General features: G+C 35.7%; 1 protein-coding gene across 1 annotated transcript; it reads left to right on the plus strand.

The window, feature by feature from the left end:
- The first annotated feature begins 1,742 nt into the window (after window positions 1-1,742).
- Window positions 1,743-19,167, plus strand: LOC129228240 (probable cationic amino acid transporter). The gene is made up of 4 exons (XM_054862908.1): window positions 1,743-1,937; window positions 6,122-6,473; window positions 13,239-13,347; window positions 17,033-19,167. The coding sequence occupies exons 1-4, from the start codon at window positions 1,810-1,812 to the stop codon at window positions 17,263-17,265; spliced, it is 822 nt and encodes a 273-aa protein (XP_054718883.1). The 5' UTR covers window positions 1,743-1,809; the 3' UTR covers window positions 17,266-19,167.
- Window positions 19,168-19,294: the final 127 nt, after the last annotated feature.

Raw genomic sequence — 19,294 nt, forward strand, 5'->3', positions numbered from 1 at the left:
GAAGCGCGATGCATCGAATCGGAAACGTTTTTGTTAATTAATTAATTAATTTAAACATTTGATGGTTATATCTTCCAAATGATTAATATTTATTTTAACCTATTGTTGAGCGAGAACTGAAAGAAATATTTAACCCTTTGCCAAAGGACAATTAGAAAGTCAGCTCTGCTTTTTGTAATGAAATTTTCTACTGTGATATGTCAATTGAGAATAGATAAAACGTAGAAGAGAGAGTGAAGCCTTCATTTCTTTAAAGCAACGATTTAGATCCTGTGATATATTTTAAAATCAAGTACTGTGGAAGGTTTACGTAAAACGTGTGTTCCGTCGTCATAGTCGAACCATGTGACCGGAAATGTGCTTTAGGTTTTCCTAACTAAATGATCTGAAAGTACCGTACCTAGCAACATATGTTTCTCGACTCAAATCCATCCGAGTTTTGGTCAAGAATACTTTAAGGATTATCAAACTAATCAGTACTATATTATTAAAGGAAAAGAAGATGGAACTTAAAGACGAAACAAATTTTATTTTCGTTCAGATAAATTACAACAGGGTAGTTCTGTACACGAAAGATCATTGCAGTGGAAGATTTTATCTTTGGTGGAAATAACAAATTAGGCAAATTTTAAAAAGTTTTCGTTCAAAAGATCGGACTGCTAATCCGTCGGAGTTGGCTTCGCTCACTGATCGGCTGGATTACAGTAACGTGGTGGCTTGGCGACTTTGGCTATAAACAATAGATTTGTGTGATTATTTGTTTACATTTTAAAGCTACTGTTAATGTAATTTATTGTATTTTTTGTTTATTTGGCGAAATATTTCAAATTGCAAAGAATTGCTTTTCGTTTTTAAAGAGTTTTTAATCATTTTAGTTGAAGAATGTGTTTATTTTACATCAGGAGGAGGGGGGGGGGAATATGAGTGATTTTCGCTTATTCAGAGAATTGTTTTTACGTCTATCATTTTTTTAAACGATATCCTTTGGATTGATTTATTCTTTTTCATTTGGGGGATGTTCCAGCGGGATTTCCCGTTTGTTCTAGATGGGTAATTAGTTTTTTACACTTAATATATGAGAATGCTTTTTATCCTTTGAGTATGGCTGAAGGAACAAACCATCAAGTACGGGAGAAAAAATAGTTAATAAAACAACTGCTCAGCGGGCATTAGGTAAATCAAGTTGTAATAAATATACGCATTCTGACACCAAAGCAGATTAAAACATTCTCTTTTTAATTATTTTTTTCAACAAAATGGATCAAACACTTGGTAGTTTATTGAAATTTTTGAACTTTTCAATTTACAAAGTTTGAACAGAACAACGTCTGTTGGGTCCTCTTGTAATAGTATAGAATTAAAAAATCCATGTCATTATAGGAGCGCTTAAAGCAACAAGAACTTTAAAATCTGCAAATTTGAAAAGCACGCAAAAATGTGCCACGCCCCCTAAATTTAAAATTTAATTTTTCAAAAACGGTAAGGCAGACAAATCTCATATTTTAAACAAACATTACATTCATGATAAGGAACAACATATGTGAAAATAAGAAAAATTAAAAATGTCAACAATCACAACCTGCCTGATTCTTACAGACAATGGCTCTTAATGTACGATAAATCGCTCAGATTTGAAGTATTTTTCATTAATGATATTTTCTAGTTATTTAATAAAATAATTATTTGTCGACATTCTCTTTAGGCAGCCTGTTCGCACTAACTCGTGTGATCTACGTCATGGCTGACGATGGTCTGCTGTTTGCTTTCTGTTCCAACGTCAACATCAAAACCAAGATCCCCCTCGGAGCTATGTACATATTTTCTGCCCTTTCAGCCCTGATGACTTTGACTTTGGATATAAACACTTTGGTGGAAGTCATGTCCATAGGCACTCTCTTCGCTTACCTTGTAGTCAGCGCGTCTGTCATCGTCCTCAGGTAAAACTCTTGATTAATATTCAGTGCCCGAGGTGGCACGCTTCGTTTCATGAACATATTAAAATTGTTGTCAACGTTGTAGCAACCGTTTTAAAACGTCGTTGAAACGTTACGTGTGTCACCTGTGGTAGGCACCTATATATACGAGCCGATGCATCAGCTTAAGATAACCCTTTTTGGATAGGAGCGCGTGTTTGAGGGGTTGTCTTTTCTTGCGAGTTATCGCGTTTGGTGATTGTTCACTGTGAGCAATTATTAGCGGCACGTGAGTTGTTTGTAGAATAAAATATCATTTTCTGCAAATTTGGCGAAATCCGAAACTTTGCTGTGGTAACCCAAGCAGTGCAACAATGAAAAATTCGATCCAAAATGGCTGAACTTAAGCTGATGCGTCGGCCTCTCTATATAGCGGCTCTAACCTGTGGTAAGGACCCAAAACAGATAAGTCGGCGCACCAACTTAAGATTAGTCATTTTGAATCGGAGCTCGTGTTTGAGTGACGATTGTCTTTTTTTTTTGGCGAGTTATTGCGTTTGGTGATTTTTCACTGCAAGCAATTATTACCGGCACGTGAATTGTTTATTAAATAAAGTATTATTTTTGGCAAAACTCGAAACTTTGCTCTGGTAAGTGGTAACCCTATCACCGCAACAATGAAAAATTCGATCCAAACTGGCTAAAAACTTAAGCTGATACGACGGCCTATTTATATGGCGGCTCTAACCTGTGGTTCTTCCAATATCTTAATGCTTAAGATTTTCTTTTTTTAGTTTCTTACATTAATTTGAGTGAGAAAAGCATTGAAAATACTGAAACCGAAACACTATGCAATATCACTATAAAAGCAAAAAGGATTATTGAATGCATCAAGTACAAGATTTTGCTGAAAAAAAGGAGTGGAATCGCAAATTTATCAGTAGGACGAAATAAGGACGACTAAGGGGCTCAATCGACTCCAGTTTAATTTTTTTTTTTGATCAAATTCCATCCACCAGTAGCGTAGGCAGGACACCCCAATGGGAGGTCACTGTGACCTTCCAAAACATTCATTATTCGGCAAATTTTGTCTGATGATTCTGCAAAATTATCATCATTCGAAGAAATTTAGAGTTCTATTCGGATAAGTATGGAGTTCCATTCTGTAAAATTATCATCATTCGGTGAACTTTGGAGATCCGTTTGGCAAAATTATCATCATTCGAAGAAATTTGGCGTTCCATTCGGCAAAACTATCATCATTTGACGAAATTTGGAGATCCGTTCGGCAAAATTATCATCATTCGGCAAATTGAGGATTTCCACCCCCCCCCCCTTCCCAAAAATTTAAGTTCGGGGCGTTCCTGAGCGTAGTGAGAAATTTCCATCTGAGTAGGGCAAAGAAATTTCTAGCTGCGCTCTTGGTAGATTGATCGAATTCGATTCGATTGAATTCTATCAGAGTTGAATGAGCCCCTAAGTCAGGATGTGAAAAAAGACATCTCAGACCCATAACAGGGACAAGACTTATAGCTGATATTAGTGATGGGCAGAAATTGGTTCACAGGAGTGCCATTTTCTATGCTTTATTGCCTCTTGCACTCAAAAGTTCCTTAAAGCAGGACTCTGTATTGAAGCATAGTGATACTTGCATGGATTTATAGTCGTAAACACTGACATGTAGATTGCTCTCAAGTAGATTTTTTCCACCAAATACTTCTGTTTTAAATTGGTGAAAAGCTTACTAGAATTTCATCTGATTTTACCTTTACTCAATGTCTAGATATGCCATTTATTAAATTCATCTGAGATTTTGTCTAACGAAAAGTTACTAATAACGCACATCTCGCAACTAATGAAATAATAAAGAGCTGAAATACTTTTTGTTTGACCATGGCTCACTTAATTCTTTTAGAGCTTGACAATCGCTGAAACTCATGGCAACAAAGAGGGCGCTGCTAAGAACTCTTGTTTCCATTTCGTTGCCATTGATTGGTGGATGCAGGGGTTCCCTGTGGCGCTCTTGCGGTTAAAATGGGCGACGTCCAATCAAAAATAAGCAAACTGAAACTTTGACATTGATTGGTGGATGCATGAGGTTTGACACAGAAAACTAATAAATTGCCAAGGCCCGGTAAGCGCCAGTGCCATCTGGTGGGGACATGGTCTGACATAGATTCGATATAGCGTCGTACAACAGTGAATTGTGCAAATGGGGTTTCTCTAATTGAACCATTATAGTAATTGTTAGTGATGGGCATAATCGAGACTTCGGGAATCGACTACATCTGATAATCGAGTGATTCATAATCGAGATCTTTTGAAACCGAGTACTCGAGCGATTGATAATCGAGTACTCGAGCGATTGATAATCGAGATCTTTTGAAATCGAGAACTCGAGCGATTGCAATCGAGATCTTTTGAAATCGAGAATTGGAGATTGACAATCAAGATTTTTCCAAGCGAGAACTCGCTTGATTGACTTCTCGATTACTTTGAATCGAGTTCTCGAAATGTTTCAAATCGAGATCTCGAGATGTTTGAATTGAACTCGTGCAGTCCATCGCTAGAGAATTTGGAAAGTGATAATAGAGAACTCGAACAGTTCATCACTCGTGAACTCGAAAAGTGATAATAGAGAACTCGAACAGTTCATCACTCGAGAACTCGAAGAGTGATAATCGAGAACTCGAGATACAATAATCGAGCACTCAAGATACGATAATTGAGAAATCGTGGTAATCTCTTGAATGATCTTGAATAATTGAGTGATTCGATTATGAGAACTCAATATTCCCATCACTAGTAATTGTACTCTGAATGCTAATCCTTACCAGGAAACCATACGATAGTGTAATAATGAAAAAAATCTAAGTAAGTAGCAATCGAAAGGGCATAGTAACATATATTTCTGACCTCATAAATTATTTTCCCTAGGGACCCCGTTACCTAAATATGAGGTCTTAAAGTCTGCCAAAACTTTTAAAAAAATTTCGGCAGACTTTAAGACCTCACTTTTAAAATCGCCAAATTTGGCGAGTTTCGGTGAGAAATGGAAGACAACTGTCACACGCTTTGCAGTTGGATGTCCTGCCACATGCAGACGGTGAAATCGCAAGGTACGCCCAAATTCTCTCCAAGTCTTGAAATTTGGAGCTATTCTGAAAATTTCGGCACACTTTACAGCCTTATGTCTCGAAAACGGGGGCACGAAGGACAATAATTTTTGGGTCAAAAATGTCTCAATATGCTCCATCGATTGTAACCTATTTCTTATAATTTTTTTTCCATTGTGACACTATTCGTGTAGTTCACCGGTCAGTAACTCTATTACAGTCGAACTCGCTCACAGCGAACCCTGATTTAACGAGAACTCGGATTTAGTGAGGAAATCAAACAGATTTGGTCGGTACAATGTTAAGTATGTGAGAACATAGCGCACTTTTAACTAGCAAACCCCGCCTAAAGCGACTGGAATTTTTGCATTTTATAAAATGTTTGCAGATTTCCACGTCAGAAAAGATTATCCAATTTTTGGGAAAATTCCATAATTGTTTTGAATTCAGCCAAAAGTTAAAAATTCTGAGAACAATCCAACAGCCCTCGGCATACCCAATGCTTTCTAAAGTGCAGAAAAACTTCTAGCTACTTTGAAGCCACGTACGCAAATGACGATGTTTTTCGAGCTGCACTACACGTTCCTTGAAACCAACAAAAAAGAGACAATAAGACTGTTCAAAACGAATAACCCAACTTCTTTGGTACTGTACAGAAATACGAAAATACCTATGCATTTTTTCATGAACTCGTTTTTTACAAGCACTCATTTGTAACGAGCAAATGTCGTGGTCCCTTCGGGCTCGTTATAATTAAGTTCGACTGTAGTTCTAATGAATATGTAATAGCTTTACAATTTTTGCGTAGAGAAATTCATTTCATAAATAATTATAAATTTAGACATGTTATCGTTTACGCAACACATAACAGAATATTTCTACTCTACTTTTTGGAAGACATTTAAATTATGTTAATTAGATGCATAATTAAATGGAAGGCATTTAATTATGTTATTTAAATGCTTTCTTATATGCTTAATTTATCTTAATAAAATGGGTTACTTTCATTTCTGATCATACAAACATGACTTGCTTAGCATTACCATTCAATGAAACTCATTATGCCAAATCCACTGTCTAAACTCCCTACAGGTACAGACCACCTTCTTCTGTCAATGCCCTAGGCAGCCAGGAACTGTCTTCCATCGGCGAGGGCAGCATAGACAAGTCCCCAGTCGAAGACGCGGCCGGCCAACTATATGAAACATTCCATATGCTGAAGCCCTACCTGAACGCCCCTCCCGGTCGGCTGGTCACACTGTGTGTCCTCCTCTTCGGAGTCTTCACCTTTCTGGTGTGTGGGTTCGTCAAGGGCTGTTACTCCAGCCTGGAGGAAGGTTCTTGGTGGGCCATCGTGATACTGCTGATATTTTTGACGTGTGACGTCATGAGCTTACTTCTGATTGTGATACATCAGCAATCCACGGCGCCCCTGCGCTATAAGGTTTGTATCATCTATATATATATAAAAATGAATGTTTGTCTGTATGTCATCCATGAACTCAAAAACTACCCGGCAGATTTGGCTGAAACTTTCACCGTTTGCTACTTTTGGTACTGGGAATGTTTATCGAAAAAAATCCGATCGATAGTTCCTTTTTTATTCCAATTTAAGTCACAATCCATTGGATAAATACGAATAAAATTATCGGCTGCAGAAATTGATTCGCGTGAAAGATCTCATTGATAAGAAGTTAGCTGTTGCCATTTTTCTTGAATTTGAACAAATAAATTCTTTCTTTATTGTTTTATGGCTTTTCATGCAACGGGGGGATTTAAAACTTTTTCTATTTGATATTTTTAGCGATTGATTGATCTTGCAAACTGCGTCAGTACAAAATTTGACTATAGTCACGGCTTCACTTGATACCTAGACCGATTATTATGAAAATTGCTATATATGTGTATTTTTCCACGGAGAAGGTACATAATATGCTCATTGAAGCCACTCGCCACCAGGTGGCACTGCAGAGTAGCAACTTCTGCCCCGTTCAACCGATTGTCATGAAAATCAGTATAATGATGTATTTTTTTGTTGGCGTAGCAACACGCGTCGGGTACAGCTAGTAGACTAATAAATAATAAGAGTAGACCGAGCTATGGCAACCCTTTTGCTGCTCATAAACCAAACCATGTGACTGGTGGATATCCTAGCAACAGCGGACGTTGATCGTAGCAGACGATCAACGTCGGCAATAAATAAAATAAATAGAATTGATGGAACACGGAAGAATGAGCTTTTATGGAGTCCGATTTGTAAATTTGTTATTCTAAGTTGTAAATATTTTATTATATAGTGAGTTTTTCGTTTAGATAGTACTGTGCATTTCCTTCAGTCAATTTCAATAACTCTCTAAGCAATTAAAAATGCAAGCGCCCTAACAGAATCGGCAAACGTTAAGATTTTTAACTACAATTTCAATTTAAGATACCGATTAGTACATTTTTGCGTTAAGGCAAAACGTTTACGCCATTCAGTTCACACCAACGTTGACGTAGCAGTTCCAAATGAAATAAAAGTTACTGAAAAAAGTTTTCGCCAAGCCTCCCACCAGTCACATGATGTATCCATGAACCAATTTTTTTCATCAGCAAGTCTGAGAAAGCTCGGTCTACTCTTATTATTAGTCTATGGTTTTTTACATCAACTCTCAAGCAAATCTCAATATTTGTATGTCTGTATTCAATCTTAGTTGCCGTAACACTTTTGATTCGTAACTGGAAAATCATGGGGTCGATGCCTGCCGGTCGAACCGAGGCTGATTACCGCAGGGGCATATGGGGCACAGGCCCCTCCTCTTAGATTTCAGGGGGGCCCAAAATCCCCTTAATTTATCATGTTAATTAAAAATAAATAATGATTTCACTCAGAATCTAGAGTACAATGATATCATTGATAGTTTTGCAAAGGGAAAAATCTATTTGTTGATAAAAAAATTCCCCTTAAAAATATGATCTCTTTGTAAATTAGAAAATCACTCCAAAATTATTCCGTATTTACTATTAAAAGTTATATCATACATCATTTTGATATTTACGGTTTACTGCAACGGGCAAAGTTTAACCACATTTATATATTTATCGTATACTACTATATCTTTTCCACTTTTTAAATGTATATATTACATTGTGATATGAGGTACCACCAAATTTAGTATGTTTGTGTAAAAACGCAAGTATCGAAATATTTTATGACTTCAACATATAAAAAAAGCTGGAATGGGGGGGGGGGGGGTGGCACAAAATGAATTTCGTGCCCAGTGTCTTCAAAAATCTTAGGGGGGCCCTGAAATATAAATGTGCCCCATGTCCAATGTCATGATGATCGGGCTCTGCGGTCGAATATACTCCGTGTGTGTCAATGGTGACTGATGCATGTTAAATTCTGTCGTGGTAACAAAATTCTCCAAGTTCCCATTCAAAATCAATGCCTCTAGATGAAGGAATGTGTTTGAAGGGGAAAATGAAATAGTTAATTTCACTTGCTTTCTTCAAAACGAACAAAATGGAAATTTGTGCTGAAAAGTACGTCACATAAAAAAGAAATAAAGTATTTTATAATAAAACTTGCATTGAAACATTATTTTTTGTTTTTGACAGTAAGTTTGTGCCTTCAAAAAAATGTGAGAATTCTTCACTTTTTTTTTCATGAGGCAAAGTGAGAAATGAAATATTTTTGTAATGATTTATTTTCTATTCGATCATTAATAATATTCTTGATCAAATAAATGAGTAAATAAAAGAATAAATAAATAAATGAAAAGTAAATGAAACAATAAACTAGTACATAAATAAATAAATAAATAAGTTAATATGAGAAAAGATAAATGAGTGAATAAAATAGTGAATGAATAAGAAAATAAGTGAAAAGAAGCGAGAGTTATTAAATTAAGGAATGTAAGTGAACTAATTAATAAATGAATACGTAAGGGATTTGATAAAAGACTGAATAAGTAAATGAAATGAAGTATATTTCACTTTGCTTCATCCTCATGCACTTGATTTACTATGTACAAATCATTTAAAAGACAAATAAGCTTAATATTAAACAAGTTAATACTGCACTGAGTATTAGTAGGTATCAATTAATATTTCAAATGTTAATAGTAAGAACTTTATCATTTAACTAGCAAAAATACCCGGCGTTGCCTGGGTCAGTAATAATTGTGAGAAGCAATCACTACTTTCTTTCGTTTTCTGTTTTAACTGAAAGAACTCAAAACACACCGCTTTGAAGTGATAAAAAATCGATCTTCTTCCTTACCCATAAAAGTAAAATAGCAATAATTTTAAAGAACCAACGAATACTCATTTAGAAACGAAAGCACGAATTTAAGCATATAAAATTTGAAGAATTTCCAAAATATGAACTAACAAAAACAAAGATCACTAAAAAAACCGTGCGCTTTATTTAATTAAAGAGTACACATACACAGAAAGAAAAAAAAAAGCTCTCTACTATGTTTCCCTAAGGGTGCGAAAAGTAGAGTTTCCAAATGTTTAAATGACTTTAATCTCGTGTTTGCTCAAGAGTGGCCTTGATTCAAAATTTACATTACGATTACTTTTAATATTGCTGTTGTAAAGCAATGAATTTTCGAAACAATGGGTTTAATCTTTAATCATTTGATGTGGAAATTAAATGACATTTACTGTTTTCGATCACGACGTTTTTAAACTAAGTTTTTTAGCAATAAATTATAACCTAAGTTGTTCCCTGATAATGTAGCTATCAATGGTGGGAAAATGGTTAAAATCCGTCCAATAGTTTTGAAGTTTACCCCGGACATCCGGACAGAAGTAGACCTTTATGTATAAAGATAATAAAAAAAAAAAATTGCTTTCAACAAAATATTACAGTATGAGTATCAATTTTTGAAAATTGCTTGTATTATCACATTCTTTGATTTTCAGTATTTTTTTCTTGACTGGAATAGACTAAGTCCTAGTCTAAGTAGAATAGATTACATGTGTTACTACATAGTTGAAATATTTTTAGATAGGTGGCGCTAAAACATTTCGTAAACATTTCGCCATTTCACTTTGCCTCACATTCCCCTACATGCGTCAATCAGTTCTAATACAAAAATTTGCGTGTGATTCTGAAATACATTTTGTGCGACCTCTGTCTGGATGTTGGCTTGCGAATCTCGATAAATTTAAAAAAGGTGGACTTTGGCAAAAAAAAAAAAAAAAATATTGAAAACTTTCTATATCGTTCTCCACAAACCGTAAATTCTCCCAAGAACAACTCATATATACAGATTCACGTAAAAACACTAAACAAAAGAAGCGGCTCACAAATCTACAAATACATGCTTTAAACTGTGTGTTTATTTAAGTCCGAAATTAACGCTGCTTAAATAGTCCAAAATGGCTGAAAATGTTCTAAAATTAACAGGATAAGTAATAATTTATTTATTGGCAATTTGGTGATACTTCAACAAGTTTGGTGCCAAAAATTAGTTTTCAAATGTGTTAACTTGGCGATATCGCTTGAAATTTCCATAGAGCACCATTTTTAACCTTTGGTGAGATTTAGTCGTTGCTCTTGGAAAACCCACAATCTGCAACTGTAAAGGTTGCTCAGGAAGATGAAAAAACATTGTCACACACATTGAAGTTTTATAATGTGAAACTTGTCAAATTTTAATTTTAGTTTAGTTAATGTTATTTTTAACACTTATTTTTACATTACTATCACACAATAATTCACACATCTAAGTTTCAAATAGAGAGTTCAAAGGGGCAGTTTTCTTCATAAAAGACTAGATTTTTGGTCACGGAATTTTTTCCAGTAGCCGATTTTTGGGGCTGAACCGAAATCTAAAGTTGTTTATAAATCAACAAAAAAGTCGAAAGCGGGATTTATGACACAGCGGGATTTATTTTTTCAGGCGCAGCGATTTCCTCGAGAGAATCTCTGTAAAACTCTCTTTCCTGCATAAATTCCCATAGGGCAGGAAAACGCATTTCAGTGTTATTTCGCTCTTCAAAAGTTAATCATTTTAAACAGGGGATAATTATCGCACGATAATTATGAACAACGAATGGGGTCGTTTCCGAAATTTTAAAAGTATTTTTTTCTGAAAGAGCATGCTTAAAACATATAATCTGACCATTTTTTAAAATAATTTGACTAAGTTTAATATTAAAAGAAAAAAAAACCTTAATCGGTGCGCTTTCATTGTTTACGCTTCTGCCGATGACATCACAAATAATGAAATGCCATTCACTGATGCCATTAGCACAGAGCGCAGTACTTAATTCGCATCTTTACTCACCTGTACTGGCAACGAAATGAATGATAGCAAGCGTAGAGCGCGATTGTTAGTTCGCTTCTTGATTATCATAAAGTGGAAACGCAGTAGACAGATGCGGCAAAGTGCATCATTTAAGAAGTCATAAAGACCACGCCTTGTTTTCAAAATCAGACATTTTAAAAAATGTGGTATAAAAACTAAGCGTTGGGAAAATAAAAGTTAATTCCTGCTCCATGTTATTATTATTTTTTGCTTATCCTATCAATTTCAGTGACAAAAAGTAGTACTTTTGTGTGAAGGAAACAAACTCCATTATCTGTGCTTAAGTCATAATTCACATCAATGTATTAATAAATCCTATTTATTAGAAGCACTATTTTAATTAAGGCACCTTTTCCCTGTATTTAACACCCCCCCCCCCCAGAGGCATTAGTTTCAACATAAATGCAAATTCTAATACAGTGGTTTATGCATATGAAAGGGCTGTTTTGATCAAAAAAGCCCTTTCAGAAAGTATTTTTGATTTTAAAAAAACCCTCCAGAAGGTATTTTTTGTCAAAATAAAACCCCTCCAGTAGGTATTTTTGCTCAGAAACCCCCTTCATAAGGAATTTTTTATTTAAAAAACTCTTCAATAGTTGTTTTTGATTTAAAAAAAAAAAACCCTCCGGAATGTATTTTTGCTAAAAAAAAAACACTCCAGAAGATATTTCTGGCTGCGCTAGTGCCTTTGAGTATCTCTTTCACTTGGATTTTCCTGGCTAAATTATAGTCCAAGTACAATTTGCATCCTACGAACAAAAGTAGTCACTTACTCTTTCGAATGGAAAAGGCAGTCAGCATACTCAAGGGGTAATGCCGTCCAACGACATTGATGCCTTATAAAAAAACGTGCTGATGTGTGCATCACATGACTTCCTTTTACACCAATTAAATGTTATTTCCCCACTATTGGCAATTGTAAGGTGATTCAATAGGAAACTCTCTAAATATCACCAACAACGGCTAAATTAAAATCGGATTTTTTTTAAAAAAACAAATTTGTCACCAAGTTGGCGACAAAAGGACGACCAAAAGCCTGGCGATATATCGCCAAGTGTCCGCCAAATTATAACACCACTTGAGTTTGCATCAAAATTAACAATGATTCCCCCCCCAAAAAAAGGTGTAAAAGTACCCTTTTGAAACATCCGAATGCAACCAAAAGAGAAGGTGCACAACTAGACCCCACTAGGAGTCTACGTACCTAATTTCAGCTTTCTAGGACATACCGTTCTTGAGTTATGCGACACACATACGCACATACGCATATACATACATACATACATACAGACGTCACGAGAAAACTCTTTGTAATTCACTCGGGAATCGCCAAGATGGATATTTCTGGCGTCTGTACGTTCTTAGGTATATATGCACGTGTGGTCGGGTCGGAAAAAAACTCAACATTCATTCGGAGGTGAGCAAAATGGAAGTTAAGGTCGATTTTTGGGTGAAAATTTTTTCGAGAATACAATACTTCCTTTTTTGTAAAAGGAAGTAAAAATGGATGGCAGCCCCATGGCAATGCAATAGGTCAGCAAATGGCGAAGAGCCAATACACAAAACAAACAAATATTTTTAAAAAATTCATGGACGATATTCTTTTTTCATGTTTGCAAGTTATAACTATCATTACTGCTTTTATTTTAGGACGAATTTTCATTTGTTTGGAAATATAATATATTTCTGCATTAGATTGTTAATCTCGTAAAAGCCAAAGAATTTTCTTACGAAAAAGAAACATAAGTTAACAAAATTGGCAAAGAAAAGCTTCGAAATTACGAATCAAATAAAAATTCTAGTTCGCAATTTAAAAACGAGCTTATTGCATCAAGAGCATTTCACTACATTTTAGCTACTTCGTCCTTAAAAAACATGTCTAAAGTTTTCCTTGTATCTCGCAGGTCCCACTGGTGCCATTTTTGCCCGCTCTCAGCATCGTCGTAAATGCAGTGCTCATTGTGAACCTGAAAGCTGCAACATGGTTAAGGTTACTCGTCTGGGTAGCCATCGGTAAGTACATTGATTTTCAAGCAATACCATCTTTTTAATCCGTTAATTTTACACAGTGCATTTTTTTTAATCAATAGTCTCAACTTTATCTCCATTAACTCCCCTACTTTTACCATGAAGCCTTAGGACTGCCATACAGTACGTGCCATGGGTCGATTTCAGGTCTAATGGTTTCAACCTGGTTTCAAGCAGGGATAGACCCTATTATCTGACCATCGATTACATGGAAAGGTTAATATCCAGTTTATAGGTGGAAATGGACGTATCTATTAGTTTATAGGGATGTTAGTTGGTTTGTTTCAGATGTGCAATTTTGCCTCTCTATTATTTAGCCTTAGTTTCGTAAAAATGAAAATTTGCTCACAGCAACATTTTTGTAAATCTAAAGTATATTCGATCTATATTCTCACGGCAAAAATTAATTCATTTACTGATTCACAACTCAGTTTTGAGCTTACTATTTTGCTTTTACGTTCTTGACCGAAATGAAAACATTTTATTTTCTTTTTGTTGTAGGTAACTATTTTTGTTTCCCCTTATTTTATTTTTGAGAATGCTATAAATGAATAGGGCACTAGTGACATTATAAAACTCGAGCATCCTAATCCCATCGTTATTTTCCCTTCTCCCCTGCTAGATTCATTCACATGGAATAATCTTTACTTGGCAGATTGCCAAATTACATATAATCCATGGTCAAACAGTAGCCTATTGCTATTATCGTAACTCTCAGGGTCTGATTTTACAGAGGTGAATCATTAAAGCTGAGCCAGGGCCTCCTCTTTGAATGAGCCCCAAATTGAGACTGCTTATAACCAAGTTGTCCAAACATTTACAATTTTCAAAATTATTTTCAATATTTTATGATTTTCCTATCAGTTCTTAGATCAAGTAGTTTGTTTGCTTTAAAAATTTATTCTGTAATAAAATTAATTGAACTAGTTAATATCGTCTATTAGAATGGGGAAAAAAATCAAGCGTTTTTATTTAGTTCATAATACAGATTAAGTAACTTCTGGGCAATATGTTTTCAAATTAAATATATTATTATTCAATAGTTTTTACCATGTAATTATCACAACAGCATTCTCCTTTTTAAGCTTTTGTTGATTGAAAGGCGATTTTCAATTGGAATGCGTTATCACAATGTGCATGTACATTATGTATTATATTATTTACAACAAATAATAATCTGGAAGACGCCGTTCTGTAAAAAAAAAAAAAAAAAAGGTGCGTCGGAGTGACCTTACTCCTCAAAATGATGGCAGCATTGCTGTCTCCAATAGTCTGAATTTAACTGATGTAAATGGTACTGTCTGACCGGTAACTCATCACTTTGGGAAAGTTACACCATAGTAATGTTGCTATGTTGTACCGTTTCACTAATTTATGCGTAAGGATACACCAGAATTCTCTGTAAGCTTACAAAGAAATTGTTTGAAAGGTTACACATGAGCAAAAATAAGCTTGCATAAGACATGTATCGAAGGTTACTCATTTTTGAGTGTAAGTTGACCTATACTTCAAGTTATCTATTCGATGATTTAAATACCCCAAAACTTTTAAATGATCAGGTAACTTCTTTTTATAAGTTCTAAATTGAAAGTACAAAATAAATTAGGTTATACAATGCTTGAAACTACCCCCCATATGCAAAACCTAATTACCGCAGGGGCGTGCGGGGCACAGGCCCCTTCTCTTAGATTCAGGGGGGCCCAAAATCCCCTCAATTTATCATGCTACTTAAAAATAAATAATGATTTCACTTAAAATTTAGAGTATAATGATATCATTGATAGTTTTGCAAATGCCAAGAGAAGGAAAAAAAATTCCTAAAAAATAAAAATTCCTTTTCAAAATTTGATCTATTTACAAATCTCAAAACCACTCTAAGTTTAGTCTGTATTTACTACTAAAAGCTATATCATAGATAATTTTGATATTTACGGAACTGGAACGGGCAAAGTTTAACCACATCTTATTGAATTTCGTATACTATATCTCTTCTACTTTTTAAATGTTGTGATATGAGGCATCACCAAATTCAGCATGGTTGTGTCAATACGCAAGTATCGAAATATTTTATAGCTTCAGAATAAGCGGGAATAGGGGGAGGGGGCACAAAATGAATTACATGTCCAGTGTCTTCAAAAATCTTAGTCGGGTTCTAGGGGGGGCCTGAAATAGAAATGTGCCCCATGTCCAATATCAGAATGATCGGGCTCTGCCCATATGCCCATGATTTCTTACATATGGTATAATCTAACAAGTTATACCATGTTAATTCATATTTTGCTATAACAGTATTAAAAAGAGGCAAATTGATTTTTAAAAATTTCTTTTTTTTTTTTTTTTTTTGAAATTTTCCTTTCACATTGTTTTTAATCATTTGCTTATTCAATGCTTTTTCACAGTCTATGTACACCAATTAACTTTACACCAACCCGACACTTATTTCAATTGCAAACAAGACATTTTTACAGCATGAAATGTGGAAATAAAGCTCAGGGTGGCCTTGGTAGAATTGAACCTACACAATCTCGATCTTACTGCGTACGAACAGTTTGCAAGGCAAGAGCTTTTCACCGCTCAGCCACAGAGGCCATTGTCGGTTTTGTTTTCAAGAGTTTACGAGCTCTGCTGCGTAGATTCCAATCTTTGCACATGCACTTTGAATTGTACCACCTCAGTTTTTAATGTAGTTTTGTCCATTGAGAATAAATAAAATGGAGGGAGTGAAGACTTTCATTTATGAAACCAAGATCCCAAGTCACGTGATAGATTTTAAAGCAAAGGATTGGAAGAAATCGGGAATCTTTCTCTTGTTTCATGCAAAACCTGCCAACCATCGTTGTTGAGTTACGTAGCTTGAGTCAGCTTCTGCCAAGCCAATACTTCCTCCATTTTAATTCCTGCTCTAAGGTTTTGTCGCTAGGTGGAACTTAGCATCGTGAAAGTTTCCTCCAAGAATTAGTTTTCTTAAAATCGGCACGACTTACTCCAGAATTTGTGTAACGCTCCGCTCATTAACAATCAATGATAACTTTACAAAATTTTTTCACAGTGCAGGTCCTCTGGCACCGAATGCAAGGGCTTTAAAATTGTGACATTCATCGTAGACGTCAATAATACAGCCCCTTTCTGGGCTCGTAGTCCATATTCCATCCAGGAAGATGCCTGTCTGACGTTTCTCTTGTTGTTGTCGTGTGCCAGTCAGGTTGGCAATTAGGGTGCGTTGCTCCACTTCTCCAATTATACCGTAATTTGGTGTGAAGTCCGTTTATAGAGTAGGCAACCATGCACAGCATAACAACACATTCACACAAAGAAAGGACAAGGACAGGAGAAAGAAAGTACGTCCATGCCCGAGCCAGGATTCGAACCCGGACCTTCCTGTCGCAGTCAGACTTCTCTGAACACTAGAAAAGGCAGGCAGCAACGTTTCTCTTAACAGACTTCTTTTCAGATCAAATGAATTTGAAGGAGAAATCGGCGCATACCTTATGGTAGATTTTCTCTTTGAATTCGTTTGGTCTCGGAAGAAGACTTAAGTGGTATCTTGGATGGACTACACCCTACAAGCCCGGGAAGAAGTTATATTATTAAGGTTTAAAGTTTATCCTGAGAAATTTATACTGAGTAACTTTATCCACAAATTCTTCAATTAATGTTTTGATGTCTTTAGGCCTTTCCATGTACTTTTTCTATGGCGTGGGTCACAGCAAGCTAGATGCGACCTCTTCGAAGTCTACCTTGTTGAAAGTAGGATCGCCAGGGCCAACCAGCTGGGGATCTGTAGAGAGAGAATCATCGTTTGATTCCATTACGGCCACCAAACTGCCAGAGAAGACAAAATCACAAGTAGCAGCTTCCATGTCAAGAGAGTTTCTTGTCGACAATGCTGATATTTCTCCATGAAAAGAAACAATAATTTCACAGCGGTTTCACAAAAAATTAAGCAGTTACACAAGCTTAATGTAAAAGCCACGAGATGGCAGAAAACAAAGATTTCTATTCCTGATTTTGCTGAGAGAACATTGTGATTTGTAACTCTTCCGCAACAAAAAAAAAAAATAGTCGTTTGTATCAAATTATATTATTACAGCTGCATAGAAAAGAATGTGTAACTCACAAGCTATTTTTCAAAATGACATATTAAAAAAAAACATCGAACGCAGTTACTATTGATAATCCCCACCGATATTTGTGCATTTTGTATTTTGTATCCATTCATCAAAATTTTGTTCGCAAACAAAGGATTCAGTTCTTCCGTAAACTATCCTTGTATCTCTATAGAACCTCTCACAATTAAAACGCTGCTTTCTACTTTTATCTTTGAAAGCAAGATATTCTGGCAGGACCAACGAGAGGCCATCTCAACCTAGTCGGAAATTAGGGGTCCGGCCAGGGCCGACGAGAGGCCATGGCAGCTCGGTCGGAAGCTAGGGGCCCGTCCCTTGAGGGGTCCCTGCATGGAATCGGAGTAATATAAATTTGGCAAGTTTTAAGAGTGAAGGGCCGTTCGGAGACAAAACGGAGGGGCCCACCTTCTCGGCGGCCCTGCTCAGAATTGGAGTAGCGCAAATTTTGTGGGGAGAGTTGAGCTGGGTAACCAAACTGACAAGAGCCTGCCTTGGCTCTCAGTTGCCCTGTATTCTAGTGAAATAAAATGAACTTTTAGTAAACATCAAAGGGGAGAATTTTTTGCAAATTGATACTGTGTGAACGATACAATAGCTGAAAGAAAAGGAAAAATCTCATCTTAATTCTTGAATTTTTCGTACAGCAAACTGAGCAGCTGTCTGCCATAATTGCCATCCATGAATCTTTGCAAGAAGCCTCGGCAGAATAACTTGGCCCACAAAGGGAAAAAAAATCTTTCAATATTGGTAACTACATTTATTCTGAATTGAATTCACATTACTCACTAAGATTTAAAATTATTGCTGAAAAAATGGTATAAAATGGCTCTAATAACAGGATGTCTGAACTTGGACGAGTTCTTTTATGTTTGGAGAAAAAGAGGATTTTTTTTTTTTTTTTTTTTTGGCACAATGCCTGTAACTATGGCAATACGTTATAAACAAAAGCAATTGTTTAATCCATCTTTCATCGGAATTCCAGTTATCAGAGTTTGACTGTATGCTACTCGCAGATAACTTTGAAAATCAATAAATGTATGTGAGCTGGTTTATAACTTGTCAACTGCTTTCTCTAGTACATTTAGCATTTAATGAAAAATGGGAACTCAAAGTCGAAGTGATATAAATACTAGAATTTTCGACAGGAAACACCTGAATTTCAAGAAACTGGACTTCCTTCGAAATCATTGTTTTTCATGCACAAATATATTTCCATGTTGCTAAACTGTGTGTGTAAAACTATATCAATTTTAATGCCCATTCTGTTGATCATTTGTGTGATAAAACAAACTGATTAAAATCACCTGTAATAGATCCATTTATTTCTAACATCGTTGTCAAATGCCAAGCTCTAAAATTTCGAAAAAGCATTTTTACATAAAACACACCGCCAGCTCGGTTATTTCACCCGAGGACTGCAGTTTCATGCTTTTAGCACTCATCAGCCCGGAATAGGAAGTAACTGAGCTGGAGGCTCAGTTGAACCGCACCGTTGTTGCAGTCACTCGTCTGGTGTGCTAATTCTACATTAGCTACCAGTCTGTTTAGCTTTCTTGGCTCTTTCAAGAAGTTTTCTGCTCCCAGCTCAGTTACTTCCTATTTCGAGCTGATGAGTGCTAAAAAGCACGAAACTGCAGTTCTCGGATGGAATGACTGAGCTGGCGATGTATTTTATGTATTTCTGCCTTAGCCCTGGCTTAGGGCGGTAACTTGATAAAATGCTTTTTTTTTTTTTTTTTTTTTTTTTTTTTTTGCAGTATCATGTTTAACATTTTCAAACAAGATTACAACATTTTAAACAGAAA

The sequence above is a fragment of the Uloborus diversus genome, chromosome 8 (genome assembly GCF_026930045.1).
Source record: "Uloborus diversus isolate 005 chromosome 8, Udiv.v.3.1, whole genome shotgun sequence".
NCBI lineage: Eukaryota > Metazoa > Arthropoda > Arachnida > Araneae > Uloboridae > Uloborus > Uloborus diversus.